The 14,599-nt window shown below is 38.4% G+C and overlaps 5 protein-coding genes across 5 annotated transcripts; 3 read left to right on the top strand and 2 right to left on the bottom strand.

Moving 5' to 3' along the window:
- The first annotated feature begins 402 nt into the window (after positions 1-402).
- PHYBLDRAFT_179391 (hypothetical protein) lies at positions 403-2,484 on the top strand. Its single transcript, XM_018438140.1, has 8 exons — positions 403-458; positions 538-579; positions 658-784; positions 853-866; positions 927-964; positions 1,020-1,225; positions 1,274-1,296; positions 1,359-2,484. Exons 1-8 carry the CDS (start codon positions 428-430, stop codon positions 2,195-2,197), a joined length of 1,320 nt encoding a protein of 439 aa, XP_018298096.1. The 5' UTR covers positions 403-427; the 3' UTR covers positions 2,198-2,484.
- Positions 2,485-5,227: 2,743 nt separating this feature from the next.
- PHYBLDRAFT_75789 (hypothetical protein) lies at positions 5,228-6,681 on the bottom strand. Its single transcript, XM_018443095.1, has one exon. It carries the CDS (start codon positions 6,562-6,564, stop codon positions 5,539-5,541), a length of 1,026 nt encoding a protein of 341 aa, XP_018298095.1. The 5' UTR covers positions 6,565-6,681; the 3' UTR covers positions 5,228-5,538.
- Positions 6,682-7,087: 406 nt separating this feature from the next.
- PHYBLDRAFT_92778 (hypothetical protein) lies at positions 7,088-7,456 on the bottom strand (the record flags this gene model as incomplete). Its single annotated transcript, XM_018443799.1, has 1 exon — positions 7,088-7,456. A coding segment is annotated over one exon (369 nt), but the record flags the coding sequence as incomplete, so codon positions are not given.
- Positions 7,457-7,635: 179 nt separating this feature from the next.
- PHYBLDRAFT_130420 (hypothetical protein) lies at positions 7,636-8,587 on the top strand. The gene is made up of 4 exons (XM_018429359.1): positions 7,636-7,653; positions 7,815-7,865; positions 7,936-7,970; positions 8,032-8,587. Exons 2-4 carry the CDS (start codon positions 7,826-7,828, stop codon positions 8,500-8,502), a joined length of 546 nt encoding a protein of 181 aa, XP_018298093.1. The 5' UTR covers positions 7,636-7,653; positions 7,815-7,825; the 3' UTR covers positions 8,503-8,587.
- A 176-nt stretch (positions 8,588-8,763) lies between these two features.
- On the top strand, positions 8,764-9,660 carry PHYBLDRAFT_163102 (hypothetical protein; the record flags this gene model as incomplete). The annotated part of the gene is made up of 5 exons (XM_018434730.1): positions 8,764-8,805; positions 9,047-9,193; positions 9,308-9,316; positions 9,419-9,541; positions 9,640-9,660. The coding sequence occupies 5 exons, from the start codon at positions 8,764-8,766 to the stop codon at positions 9,658-9,660; spliced, it is 342 nt and encodes a 113-aa protein (XP_018298092.1).
- Between the last annotated feature and the right edge of the window lie 4,939 nt (positions 9,661-14,599).

Below are 14,599 nucleotides of genomic sequence, written 5' to 3'. Positions count from 1 at the left end.
TATTTATTTATTTTTAAGAAAAAACACACTAAGAAACTAGGTCGCTATACGGTTATTTAAACACCCACCTTTCAATGATCGTGTGACAAAATCATTAGTCAATTATGCTTGCATATGATGACCCTCTAATTATACCATTCTAGCAGTGAGAAAGATAGAATATATAAGTTAGACATAAAAAAAATAGCAGTATATGTATCTTCTTCTGAAGACAAAGTCAAGATTAAAGCATGCGAAGTTTAGAGCGGAATTGTTGTGCTGCTTAGAAGAAAAAGTAGTAGGAGCCGGATGAGTTGACTCTGAACAGCTTGTTCCATTATTGTAGTAAAGGTGACTGTCAGACCCATTCATTTTTTAGCTTAAGAACAAGGCCAAAAAAGAAAAAAGGAAAAAAAGGAAAGAATCTTCTTCAACTTATACCCTAAAAATGGCGCCCAGGACTCAAAGAGATTTAGAAGGTCCGTTCTTCCAGCTTACTACCACAAGATTAATCAAACATTGTTCTAAAACATCTTATTACAAAAAAAACCCCAATAGAGGATATCCGTAAAGGAATTGATATTCTCGAATCATTCACAGGTAAAGAAGCATAAATTCTGGGCCCGATGCTGTCATGAATGGAATGACCTAACTTTTTTTTTTAAAAAAAATCTGTAGGACGCGATCCCAGGACAGTGATCCCAAAGTCTATTCTGGCTAATGCTCATGGACTAATCCTCATTCGAGTTTTTCGGATCGGTATGATGGTCTCCACAAAGAATGGCACAGGCATAATTATAGCAAGGTAAGAAATTCTTGGGGACTCAAAAGTTGGATAGTGACATCTAAAATATTTCTTTTTTCCCGAGATAGAAATCCTGACGGTAGTAAGGGTTCAAAAATACTGTTTTTGATTTTTCTAGGAATTCATTTATTACTTCTTGTAGGTTGGTCCGCGCCTTCAGGTATATCGTTGACCTCGTTTGTAAGTATACTATAATATTGTGAGTGGTGGTGCCAACGCTGTTTGTCTCTATTAGGGCGCGGGGTATCAGATCGGTGCAGAAACAGTCAATCTAGTGATTGTAATGAACTATCGAGCTGCCATAAAAGCATTTGTTCAAGGTGGAGGACAATTTCAACTGGGCGTAACAGCCTCTTTGGCAGCAGGTCCTTATGGTTTAGCAGCTGAGGTATCAGCAGGAACCAATAATGGAGACTATGTTGCAGTCACATATTCATACAGGTAAAGTTATGATGAAGAACATGCTTTATTAAGACTAACAGCTAATAGTTCATCTAAGGGACTATTTATCGGTAAGTAAAGCGCCAAGCTATTGATGTGGACTGGAAATTCGTAAGCTAAAAAGCATCTATAGGATACTCAATGGAAGGATCTAAAGTGTCTGAGAGGCCAAACACAAACAGTGCCTTTTATGGCAGACCAATTACTGCTAAAGAGATTCTTGAAGGTGGTGTGTCAAGACCACCAGTAGCAAGACGTCTTTACGAAATTCTGGATAACATCGGTGCTGGTCCTAGGGTGGGGGGAGGATTTGGCCCTAAAACAAATAGAAGCCCAAGTTTCTTATCGCAAAATGATTCACGCTCTTTATCACCCAATCTGACAAACGGAAATTTCGGATCCCCGATCGTCAACCCAAGTATCAGAGGCGGGCAGACAGAATTCCAACATACCTTTGCGGAGCCACCGCCGCCTTATGAACCAAGAAAGGATGCAATAAATAATGGCGAAGGGAGTAGTGTTGGCTATAACAATAGGTATAGCGAACAATCTTATGAAAATTATCCACGTCACAACTATCCGCCTAGAGACATCGCAGACACTAGCATCCATCGTACCACTTCTTACAGTAGTAAAAATACATTTAACCGTACTGAAAGTAGCCATAGTAGCCATAGTGAGCATGGCTATAATCAATACCCTTACCATAACGAGCCGCATATTAGTGAAAACATGAATTCAAACGAGGTCAAGCGCAGTGTCCCTCCGATTCCTCAACAGGAACAATCCTATACTGTAGTGACTGCCTTGTATGACTACCACGGAGATCGATCTAATGAACTCTCTTTTTCTGCTGGAGACACAATTATTGTAACAAAACGTAACGGAGACCGGGAAAGTTGGTGGGAGGGAGAGATTGGTAGTAAGCATGGAGCCTTCCCAGCCAATTATACAGAAGACCTCACTGACTAGCAAAGCTTTGAATAAACCAATGTTTCATTATTACTAGTATTATTCTTTTGTATAATATTTGTACCCATTTTTTTTATTATTATTTATGATCTTGTATATTAAGGCAGCATGACTTTTAGGATAAGACTGTAGAGTTGTTCACGGAGCTCTTTATTGATACAGATACTAAACACCATATTTAGGATAGTACCGATTGCGAAATATAGGAGTCATGTACGCAACCTCAAATCAGTGTTATAATCAATACTATCACTGTAGGAATATAATTTTACTTGAGCATGTAGTGTATAAGAGTCGTTTGTTTCCCATATATTCTTAATATAGTATAAAGCATACTAATTGTTAGTTTGAAAGAGAAAATTGCTAGCGTAAAAGATGTATAACTCTGAAAAATGAGACAAGATACCCTATAGAAAAAAAAGGCGATTTTAGTGAATTGTTGCAAGTTTTCCGGGGTTTAGAGTGTCTTATAGTTGGGTTTTAATTAAGCACCAATTTCTCTCTCTCTCTTTTATATTCTACTTTTTTTTTTACCCCACCATGTTTTTTGCAGTCAAAGAAAAACATCTTTTTCTTAGCTTTTTCAACCCATTACAAAACTAAATACCAAGTTATTCAAATCTAATGGCTTACCAGCGGTAGCTTGGGTGGGTCCTAAGCGGTAACCAGGACGGAATTTTTTCATCTTCTTTGAATTCTAGTCCGTCTTTGTCTCAAACGACGACCCTCCTGGAGATCTTCTTCTGCTTGTCTTCTAGCACTTAAAATTTTCATGGTACGGGTAAATCTATTAGGAAAAATACCATAATGTGTTAGATAGTTAAGTATATGTCAGAATTTCAGGACAGCAGCAAGATCTCTATTCCACAAATTATGCTCAAGCTGTAACGAAGACATGTCCTCGAAACAATTTTGATTTGGTAAATCTGTATGGATTTATAAAAAGTATTAATAATAGAAAAAATGATGACTAGTTGTAATATTTACCTTAGAAGACTATGACAGGTTACATTTGGCCATTGGGTGGGGCTATATTAGCGAGAGTTTTCGACTTGTTTGAAGGCTCGAAGGGAAAGCTGGGAGCACGAAAAATAGTGCTTGGGAGTACTAAATGTATCAAACAAACAAAGATCAAATTCATGCTTACGAAGTAGATATCTAAATACTACACCATTGGTTGGTTCATGACTATGGTTGTGAGATACAGACCAGTTTTTCACCATTAATACAGAAGGTCAACCAAATCCAGAACTGATATTTCTTGCTAGACATTCTTCAGCTTTGGATCGGTAAATATAGAAAGAAAGGCGAAACTTGCGGAATAAATATTGATGCCTGATTTGAATTTTGGTATTTGCGTAAAATAAGCAAAGGATAGAGATAATTACAGTAGTATAGACAAAGAATAAAGATATGAAGAGTTTATCTTGAAGAATAGTGCATAGCTGCTGTATTGCTTGCAAACCTTCTTCAAGCCTCTTATCATAGGAATTGAATAATAATAATAATAATAATAAGATGGCAAAGGTAATAATATTAGTATTGTTGATTTGAAGGACTTGTAACTTTGATACTTCTAGCAGTTAGGCTTAGGGTGATATTCAATTAGCATTATCTTAGTTTTAAATCCAAAAAGCTATTTTACGTGAATATTGTATGCTAAACTGCTTACAGGTTGCAAAATTGGATAAAGAGACAAACATGGCCTACAAAACTATGTATTTTTAATCTGAACTTAAAGAAGCCTTTGCCGCCAAAAAGTAATGATTTTGATTACTTTTTAATGCATTGTTGCTTTTTTATTTTGTAAAAATCTTTTTTTATTTCTCTTTTTTTACAAGGTCTAAAATTATTAAAAGTCTTTAAAAGAATCGTACTTAATAGCTATCAAGGCTAGTACTGATAAAATATAAATCCGTGAAGCTGACAGAAGAAAGTAACTTGAGAAGAATTGACAGAAAAATATCTGCATCAAGTACAATTTGGCTGTCAAGATTGCTCGCATGCTCATTGGAAATAATTGATCCAGAAATTTGCATGGAATCTGTCTTCTGGTTTTTTAAAGTAGGAAGCAGACATGGCAATGTTAACACAAAGCAGGTTTATACTCTTTGATAAAAAGAATCGATTAAGCAATATACATGTCTTCATAAATATCATAGTATTTAGAGAATAATCGTTTTTTTTTAGATAAACAATGTAAAAAGTATCACATAGAAATATACATATATATAATATTTAGTAAATTTATAGCTTAAGCTGCTACTAAATATGATAGAAATTAGTACTTCTTCTTTACATACTTCTTTATGTTTAACGTATTATTTTGATCAATAAAAACCATAAATTTCCAATATAAAACATCGTGCATTTGTTGAACCAATCATAAAGAGAATACAAATACCTAAAAAAAGTTTAGATCTGCCATATTTAGAATATTTGATTGGATTAGATGCAAAATAATATAAAATCCCATAAATCGTATTTGACAAAAAGTAAAACTAAGAAGCTAAAACAGGTATTCTATTGGCTATAAAGGTTACGAGTTCGTAACTCGTTACGAGATCGGTATTTTAAAAACTGGCTTTTTAATAGCATGAGTTACGAACTCATAACTTGTTACGAGGTCGGAGGTATAAATTCTGCTATTTTCTACAGTGATAGTAAAAAAATACAATGATTTTTACAGGCGGTGATAATAGTAGCTGACATAAATCACCATATTTGGGTACTAAGAAATATTTTACCCCTGCTCTCTGGCAAGGGTGTAGTCGACGGATATTAAATTAAAATAGCCTTTTTTGGATTTTAGAAATCGCTAAATACAGTGTTTAGTATCTGTATTAATAAAAGTCTTAGGTGTGAGCACCTTAAGCCTGCTCAGAAACCCTTCAAATGATTGTTTCAAATATGTCAAAAAGACCTTTATATTTTTTTGCCTTTATCCGAAAAAGGTGACCAGAATATCTGATAATTGATTTTGATTCGTTCAGGAAAAAAAAGAAAAAAAAAAAACGTCGTCTGAATTTTAAGTAAAAAAAGTAATGTAATTTTCGATTTTTATTTTTTTTTTACCCCGCAGATATTGAGGACAATAGGGGGGTTTTTGTCCCCAGGAATATGTTATCAATAAATAAATAAATAAAACGTTTGTTATGAAGTGTAGTATGATTGTAAAGCTATTTAAACAAAGAAAAAATGTCTAAAAGAAAATGTATGAATTATAAGGGAAATTATTAGAGGGAGAGTTATGTCGGATAGAGTGTTGTTGTTTTTTTTTTGGTTGAAATGTCATTGATGTTGAATACGCGTTTACGTTGGTTGGAGGTGGAGGGGGGGTCTTAGAAGTGAGGGATGAATGAGACTTCGTTGCGGTAAAAAGGGCCAGCAATCCCCGGAGGTTCCTGCAGGGATGGATTTGATCGTAGTAGTTTGGAAGAGGTTGTCTGTCGTGGGAGGTCGTCATCAATTGTCATATTGTTAGAAGACATACATGTGATGGGCCACGACCAGAACGAATTTTGGGTGCTACAGCTTGAAGGTGTACTAGGCTCAGAACTTGTCAAAAGGTCATAACCTGCGCGTGCTGGCATGCTGATCACTAATGGATTCTTTCGCTTCTCCTGTAATGATCCTTGAAGGCATTGTCGCTGGTAGACAGGCGAATCCCATGGAGTTGGCTCTTCCCACAGCGAGTCCGTCTTATGGATTTCTGTCTGGTAGTTGCTCTCCCACCCATTCCAGCCACTTGTTCTATTGCGAACGAACTCTAAAAATCGAATCTTATCTTCTTCACTGATAGCTTGGCTACATTTTTCTGACGAAGATTCTAGTGTCTCTTTGTTCGGGGGTTGGATAGGTGCTAAATCTTTCTCGCTCGACCCGTCACTTGAACTATCGCTAGAACCATCGCTAAACTTATCACTATACTTTTCGACAGTCCTGTTGTTTGATATCCAATTATTTCGGGATGATTTGGTGTCCTGTGAGGGGACAACTGACTTTGGGCGGGGAGATGTGCGTCTCTTGGCGTCCACCTTTGGAACAAGGGTCTTAAGGCGCTCAATCTCAGCCTCATAGTCGACGCATGCATTCATACCCGCAAATGGATCATTGACAGGAGCATCAACAGACGATACTTTTTTCTTAACAGTAGCCGTATCACTCCATACTGACCGCTTTTTCTTTTCACTTGTGGTCGCATTAACGAGACTAGGAAAGGGCTCATCAGCTGTAGTACTTTCCGAGCCCGAGCGAATGGTTTCTGTAGTATTTTTCATCCATTTTGGTGTGAATGCATAAGACGAAGGGAGAGTAGACCTTTTGTTCAGACGGAGGCGTCTATCGGGTGTCTCCAGAAGGTCCATTCGTTAATTAAGTACGACGAAGGGGATGCTAAGTGAAGGGTTGGCAGGCAGGAATCAAATAAGTGTTGCCAAGTTATAGGCGAGAGTTATGGAAATGCAAGATTATGTACAGAAATGACAACTTTTTGATGGAAAGAGACGAAAAATGCTCAAAGAACCTGGATAGAGAGCTAAAAAAAGAAACCATCATCACCTACCAAGCCACTTCTTTAAGTCACACCAACGAACTAGGTTTGGCTATGTACACCAGCAACCTGTTAATTCACCAACCACACTCTCCTTTACACTCATATATTGTCCACAATATTTATATTCTTCTTCTCTTCTTCTTCTCTGGTATCGGGGCAGCCGGTAGAGTTGCCGCTGCCTGTATACACTCACGCACAGTAGACGTGACTTGTGAAGAAGGTTCATGAAGAGCATGCGCACGCCACACAGATTTTTGCTGTTGAGGATCGTCTGGAGAAAGAGACCCATAGGAGGGTTGTGGAAGAGGTCTCTTTTTTACTGATGAGCGTGGTACTGGGCTTAGCTTTTGATGTATTGCATTTCTCCGATTCTGCAGTTTTAGACGTGCATCATGGACAGTCTCATAGTAAGGTGCATATGCGATTGTTAAGAGATTTGAATAAAATGGTCTGTCATCCATCGCCTGTTTGAGTCTCCGGGCTGCATCAACAGTACCAAGGCGCAAGTAATAAACCTTTGTGAACTCTTCTACGGATGCGTGATCATCTAGGGAGCGTATTTCTTCTACAGCTCCATAGAGAGAACACTGCTTTAAAAGATTTTCTGATAGTCCAAGAGCAGGAACATTGCTAATGATGATATGACGAGATTCTTGTGCAACTGAATATACTTTGACAGCTCGAGGTGTTTTTGAGTCTCGATATTCTGGTCGACTAGACATCGAAAAAAATATTAAAGAGAGAGAAAAGAGAAGAGACGAAGTAAAGAGAGCAAGAAAGCCGCACTCTAAAAATCATGTGACTGCCGGAGGGAAGTTCGGACAGTGCACGCTACGTGTTGGCGACAAGGCCGTCTGTACCGAAATCTCTCTCTCTTTTTGCTGTGCGTATTTCACACAAGGTAGGCATAACGAGCGTACCAAGAAAAAGAGAGGGAAAAAGAGATGGATGACTGGGACGAACGGATGGATGAGCTCGATTGACGGACTGACGGACGAATTCCGATGGATTGATATGAATTATCACTTACCGATGAATCCCCTACAACCTTTCTTACTGTAGACTACTTTATCATGGTCAGATACGCTGCTACCCCCGTCAACCCCGCCAAGGGTAAGTGGTGTATAAGAGGAATTATCATTGTAGAGGATTTTTACTCATTCGAATTGGTTGGACTCGTTAGCTGCCAAGTCCAGAGGCTCCTACCTCCGTGTTCACGTAAGTTCAAGGCAAGAATAGGGCTTTGTTCATCCAGGAGAAGTGCTGAATGCCACTTTAGTTCAAGAACACCCATGAGGTCGCCGTTGCTGTCCAGGGCTTGAAGCTCTCCAAGGCTTACAGCTACTTGAACAACGTCAACGAGCACAGACAGGCCATTCCTTTCCGCCGTTTCAACGGTGGTGTTGGTCGCACTGCTCAGGCCAAGGAGTTCGGTACCACCCAGGCCCGCTGGCCCGTTAAGTCTATCAAGTTCGTCACTGACCTCTTGAAGAATGCCGAGTCCAACGCCGAGTCCAAGGGTTTGAACGTTGAGGAGCTTTACATCTCCAGTGTCATTGTCAACCAGGCCCCCAAGCACCGTCGCAGAACTTTCCGTGCTCACGGTAGAATCAACCCCTACATGACCTCCCCATCCCACATTGAGGTCATCCTCACCGAGAAGGATGAGGTTGTCCCCAAGGCTAACGACAAGAAGGTTGTCCGCCTCAACGCCCGCCAGTTGGCCCGCAACGCTCGCACCTCTGCTTAAATGCGTGTGGTCTGGCTTGATTTGACGACAAATAAATAAATAAACACAAACCATGCTTGCTTGTGAATCTGTAATTTTGGAATTCAATGAAATGGAGTGCTTAGCGTTTTACAAGTTTGTAATGGGAATCGATACGAAAATATGGTTTATATCCAATCGATTGATTTTTCACTCTTTACTTTGACATATTTACGTTGCGCTTGTCACTTGGTAAAAAAAAGAGTTTATACATGTATCTGTACAAAAAACTTTTTATGAAAAATGTATTGCGCTCTAATTCTCAGGGTATTTAGCTTTTCTAAGGTAGTAACTTTATGATGGTTTAGAAAGAAGCTTGGCCTGTGACGCCTGTTTATTAGGATCATACTGATTTTACTGTGTGGATTTTTTTTTGGTGTACTTTGGACTGTGATTCGATTGAAACACTGCTTTCAACGTCACGCAAAATAACCAAAATGTCAACAAAAACAAGATAAAAAAAACTCTCAAAAGTGTTTTAATCAATCCTGATCCTTTTAAGGTCTTGTAATGATCATTACTGTAGGCGAAATCACTTGGTAAAGGTTCTGTGCAAGGATCTCCCGAATTTTTCCTGCAAAAAAGTTCAATTAACAAACGCAAAAGAGATGTTGGAATTAAGACGAGTTGCGTCGTTTCTTTAGTTACAAAATATTTTCATAGTAATGGAGGGGTAGTTACACAAAAGTAAACATAATTCAATTTTGATTGAGTATTTCTTGTTATCGTCTTCAATGAAATTAGCTGTAATGCAGTATATATGCTTTTAATCATTTTATTTAGATAGAACTTTGAAGTAAGGTGACATCAGATACCACTGCAATTTCAAACCGGTACAGAAATGTCCACAATTCAATCACGACTTAAGTCAACAGACATATCATAAAACATATCTAAGACTGAGAAAGCACTAGAAAGTGGTTCTTTTTGCAAAATAAAATGGGGTTGGCAAACAATATTTTATGCTCACATCTGCGTAGGGCCTAATATTGTTCGCTGTGTACCTTCTTGGCAGAAAAAGGTAATTATTATTATTATATTTGAACAATATATGCTTCAATATTACATATTTAGAACCCATTATATTAATAAAACTTTATTTTTATATTTAATTAATAGTATTTGGAGGAGGGCGATTGAATATTAGTGCCTAAATTATATGCACAAAATGTACAAAATTCTAGATAAAAATAAGGACTTGATTGTGGATAAACAATAAATAACATATAAAAAATATATTAGAGTGTTGCAAATAATTCTCATCATTGCAATCGGAAGTGAAATAGGGTAACCTAGAGTAATGATCCTGGATTTATGGTCTATCCTAAGGCAGTAAATGTGTATATATGGTGTACTTCAGCACAAGTACACAAGACTCTTACGATGTGATTTGATTCCATGTTTTCGAAGTTTTAAGCAAAGAAAGAACGACGAATTAATTTTTCAAAGATAACAACCTTGTCATAAAAGTTATGCTGGAAAAATATTACAAAGAGAAGCCGAGCCTTCTGGTTATATCATAGTCTGCCAATAGCAATAACTTGAGCTCGATATAGACTATGTTAGGCATACTTGGAACGTAAGCCGGGAGCTAGAAGGTCAGAACCAACAAATGCATAATCGTTGGCTCACGCTCTTCAAAGAGAATGGAAAATAATAGTCAATAAAGCAGCGGAAATATATTGTATGTCAATATCAGATCGAACCAAATAACTTAAAAAAGATAATTGATTGCATACCCATTATTAATCTTTCAAATAAACCACATTTCTATATTTCTATATCTAATATATGTTACTCACAAATCTTTCAGAGCTCTAAACATAGATTAATATGGTTAAAAGATGTAAAGTTTTATATCTTCATCAAAATCTTTCGGAATTTCAGAAAATAAACATTCTATAATTAGTCTGAGGCAGCGTATACAATCTGACATGTCTTATAAAACTTAATTTTAAATGAAGCATTTCCCATATATTGGGTAGTGGTCCTAAATCTCTGAGAGGGTTTGCAAAGAACTGAGTATAGATCACATACAAACAGAGATATTTATATACTGAAAGCCTTATCGGGCTTAAAGTTTACTGTTTGCGCTTTTTTACGTTTACTTTCACTACAGGATATTGCAGCTTTTATTTTATTTTTATTTATACAACTCTTTTGTATACTGGTATTTAAATTTGTCGATATGTATGAGAGAAGCCTTGCTTGTATCTCTCATTCAAGTATTCACAAGAAGAAGGGAAGATAAGAAACTGTATTTCTCTTTTGTTCTAGAGAGGCAAAGAGTGACCAAAAATCAGTCAGAGGTTAAATTTAATGATATAACGCAGATCGGAAGGCTAGTAGGATAACGAACCAAAAAAAATTGTAAATGGCCAATAAAGATTAAGACAATTTTTATTGTGGTTAAGCTTATATTAAAAAGAAAGATACAGAGAACTTTGGAGTACTGATAACTTAGAGAGTGGCTGGAAGGGCAGAGTATGCTGACCTAACATATGATAGAAATTGAAGCGAAAATGAGAAATGAGAAAGATTTATTGCATCAACTAAGGTACGACGGCAGTAAAAGAGTCTTTAGAACAGACAATGTTACTAGTTGCATACTTCACCTGGCATTTTCTTTTGTATGTTTCTCTCTCTGATACAAGACGTCTTTTATTCTTTCAATAATACTCAGGTTTCTTTTAATATATTACTTAACAGTCTCGTGACAAACATGATGTCTTAAACGCTAATAAATAGTTCAGTGTATCAGGAGAGACGTGGATATTCATGCACATAGATACTCAGATAACTCTCCTTGGTGAACCCTCAATCTACATAAAAGTATTGAAGATATAGTCCGGATATAGTCCGGAGAATTCTGAGTAGAAAACTATCACAAAGTTAAGTATTTTGTGGAAAAATTAAAAGAGGGCGTCTGTGAGAGCCCGAGATATTCCCAGGGGGTTTCCCAATTGCTGAAATGCATGCGCAGGATACGTTTGTACTGTGTAGAATTATTTGTAATGTATAAAAGGAGTAGTTCTCAGCCTATGTATCGTTTAATAGCCCATAGTTTCTTGTCTTTAAAGTTACTAAACTTACTAGAATCTTATACAAGACAATTATATATCAGTATTCAATGGTAAAGTAGAACTTTATTGATAAATAGATAAGCTCTTATAACTACATACATAGACGACCAATATTAAAAACTCACAAAAACGCGATCTATCAAAGCATTTTTATTGACAGCTACTAGCCAACGAGGTTGTTGGTTTAATCGATGCACTTGAAAATGTTATCGAAGCTTTTATCCTTAGGCCAAACCCCTTTTTTTTCTTACTGGATGTAGCCTTCCGCATTCTTTTCAGCTCTATTGGCCCGCTTGGAATCTCGTTAACATGAGTATAAACCTCTTTTGGTGAGTAACACTGGCCGTGTTTCAAGTTATTGATTTGAAGTATTCGCTTAAGAAGATCTTCAAATAGAAATAATCAGAAAATTATCCGCTTCTGTTAAAACTGTCAATAGAGACCGCTAGAACAATAAACTTGTGCATGCTTCAATATATATATATATTATTGACTGGCGTTCTGTATTAAATTTGGGTCACAAAAAAGTCATATTTAAGGTAAGTGATAAATTTGTGATCCAGCTAAAATTTTACTAATTTTCTTTTCCAGGTGGAGGAGGCCAAATTATAGCAAGATGCTCTCTCTCAGTACTCCATTACACAAAGACAGTCACGTATACAGCCGAGGGAGCTTGCCCACCTGATCGTGCGGATCGACTCTAGCAGAGAGAGCAAATGACTTGGTTTTGAGTGTCCGAATGGCGTCTTTTCTTCATAAATTGGCATGCTGTTCATCTCTTTCTTCTACTCTTTCTTCTTTTTATTGATAACTATTAACTATGTCTAGCCAAGAAGCCCCTGTTCTCCCCCCAGTTGCCGTAACCCAGGAAATCACTACCCCTGTGGTGGAGCCTACCCCTGCCGTCGAACCTGTCGTTGTATCCAATGACACCATCCCCAAGACTGAAGAAATCAAGGAGGCTTCCACTGAAGCTACCACCGAGACTGCAGCTGAGACCACCACTGAGATTGCTACTGCTTCTGCTACTGCTGCTACTGAGGAAGTGCTAGTTACAGCATCTCGCGAAATTCAAAAGGAACTTCCTGCTGTCCCCGCTCCTTCCAAGTCTGCCACCAACCGCCTTTCAACTTTCTTAAATAAGGCCAAGAGATCACTTTCTGGTCATGTTGATAAGCCTACGGATGAAAAGGTCGAACCTTTACCTACCCCTGCTGTCACTTCTCCTGCAGTAGAGACCCATGTGGAGGAGCCTGCCACTGTCGAAACTGCTGTCGATAGCCACGTGGACGAGCCTGCGGCTGCTGCTGCTGCCGTTTCTGCTGCTCCTGCTGCTGAAGAAGAGCACGCAGAGGCGCATGTATCAGCTGATAAAACTGAGAAACGCAAGTCTCGCTTCTTAGGTGGTATCTTTAACCGTAGCAAGGTAAGGCTAGTCAATCAATAATTGATTATTGTAATTGTTTCATTTGTGGATCCGCCCTGCCGGAGCTGTAGTCGCCCTAAAGCGTTGCTAGCTGGCATGGCTGGTGTAACAGCTGTCTTTTGGCTGCTATAGTTTTCTGGACGATCCCGGTACGAATGGTGCCTGAATTTCTTTCTTTTCCTTTTAGAGCCCCGCCAAGCATGAAGAACACACCGCTTTGGAGCACGGTAAATCAAAAAAATAATAATTTATAAATGACAATTCACAATGATAGCTCATACATCTCGTGTTACCTTTCCCTCTTCAAGAGAGCCCCGCATCAGCCGAATCACAACCTGCTGTTCCAGAGGCTTCTGTATCTGCTGTAGAAGCTGAAGAAGTAGCTGCTCCTGCTGAAGAAACCCCAAAGGCCAGCCCAGTTGAAGAAGTGGCTGTTCCTACTGCTTCTGCTGCTGTTGTTGGCTCAGAGACCGAAGAAGAAACTCCAGTAGCTGTCAAGGATGCTGCTCACAAGGAAGTAAATGTACTTGACCAGATCAAGCGCAATTCGTTTGTGACCAAGCTGTTTGGCAAGAAGAAGGAAGCCGATAAGCCTGTTGTTAAGCACGAAGAGCCTCATGTCCTCGAGTCTACCGAGTCTACAGCTGAAGAACCCGTGTCTCCTGTTTTGGAGACTAGTGCTACAGGTAAGAATTTTGCATTTTTTTGTAGCTAAAGTGGTGGGAGAATGAAGGGGGGATCTGGGCACATGTGTCATTCCTGTTGAGTGTGTTGGCGAATGGGCGTCCAAAGAGGGTGTTAGTTCGGATGTTTTCATGTGAGGCATGTGTTACCTGCAATGAAGGTCCAAATGACTACATGACATTAGCACCAAATGTCTTTCGAGCTCCCCTTAGGGAGGTTTGGCAATAACAACCACAAACACTAAAAGAACACGGTTGTGATTTTCTATTTTATTTTTACTTTACATATTTCTAGAACCTAAGCCAGTTGAAGAAGAAGCGCCCGTCAAGGAAGAAGAAGCACAGGCAAAGCCTCCCTCCCGTCCTAGTTCTCCTCTTAGCCGTCGTTTGACACAAATGCTTCGTTTTCCCAAGAAAGAGAAGAAGGATAAGAAGGACAGAGCTGTTGCACCTTTGAACGAAGAGTCTGCTGAACCTGCAGCTGATGTACCAGAGACTGTTTCTGAGGCAGCTGAGGCTGCTGCTGTTGAGGCTCTTGCTGTTGAGGCTCCTGCTACTGCTACTACCGAAGCTTCTGTTGCTGAAACTCCTGTAGTTGAAGCTGGTAAGGAGGAACACAAGGAAGAAGTCTCTGCACCTTTGACCACCGCCGCCACCGCCACTACCACACCTCCTGTTCAGGCAGTAGCCTAAACATATATTTTATTTTTTATTTTTTATTTTCTTACCTGCTTAATATCTTACTATATACTTTCTGTAATTGCCACTATTTTCATATCATCTACAAATCCAACTTTCCTGCCCAAATCTATTTACGTTGGAGCGTGAAATGATATTTTATTTTTATTTTTATTACAATTATTAATACTCTTATTCTTACTATTTTA

Source organism: Phycomyces blakesleeanus (assembly GCF_001638985.1).
Source record: "Phycomyces blakesleeanus NRRL 1555(-) unplaced genomic scaffold PHYBLscaffold_2, whole genome shotgun sequence".
In the NCBI taxonomy this organism is placed as follows: domain Eukaryota; kingdom Fungi; phylum Mucoromycota; class Mucoromycetes; order Mucorales; family Phycomycetaceae; genus Phycomyces; species Phycomyces blakesleeanus.
Note: the sequence above shows the minus strand (reverse complement) of the source record. Positions and strands in the feature narration are given on the sequence as shown.

Excerpts from the sequence above, each read along its gene's own strand:
- PHYBLDRAFT_179391 (XM_018438140.1), top strand. The coding sequence starts at position 428 with ATGGCGCCCAGGACTCAAAGAGATTTAGAAG. Across the intron at positions 965-1,019 it reads GTATATCGTTGACCTCGTTT|GGCGCGGGGTATCAGATCGG; the intron begins GTAAGTATACTA and ends TGTCTCTATTAG. Across the intron at positions 1,297-1,358 it reads ATCTAAGGGACTATTTATCG|GATACTCAATGGAAGGATCT; the intron begins GTAAGTAAAGCG and ends AAGCATCTATAG.
- PHYBLDRAFT_75789 (XM_018443095.1), bottom strand. The coding sequence starts at position 6,564 with ATGGACCTTCTGGAGACACCCGATAGACGCCTCCGTCTGAACAAAAGG.
- PHYBLDRAFT_130420 (XM_018429359.1), top strand. The coding sequence starts at position 7,826 with ATGGTCAGATACGCTGCTACCCCCGTCAACCCCGCCAAGG. Across the intron at positions 7,866-7,935 it reads CCCCGTCAACCCCGCCAAGG|CTGCCAAGTCCAGAGGCTCC; the intron begins GTAAGTGGTGTA and ends TGGACTCGTTAG. Across the intron at positions 7,971-8,031 it reads GCTCCTACCTCCGTGTTCAC|TTCAAGAACACCCATGAGGT; the intron begins GTAAGTTCAAGG and ends ATGCCACTTTAG.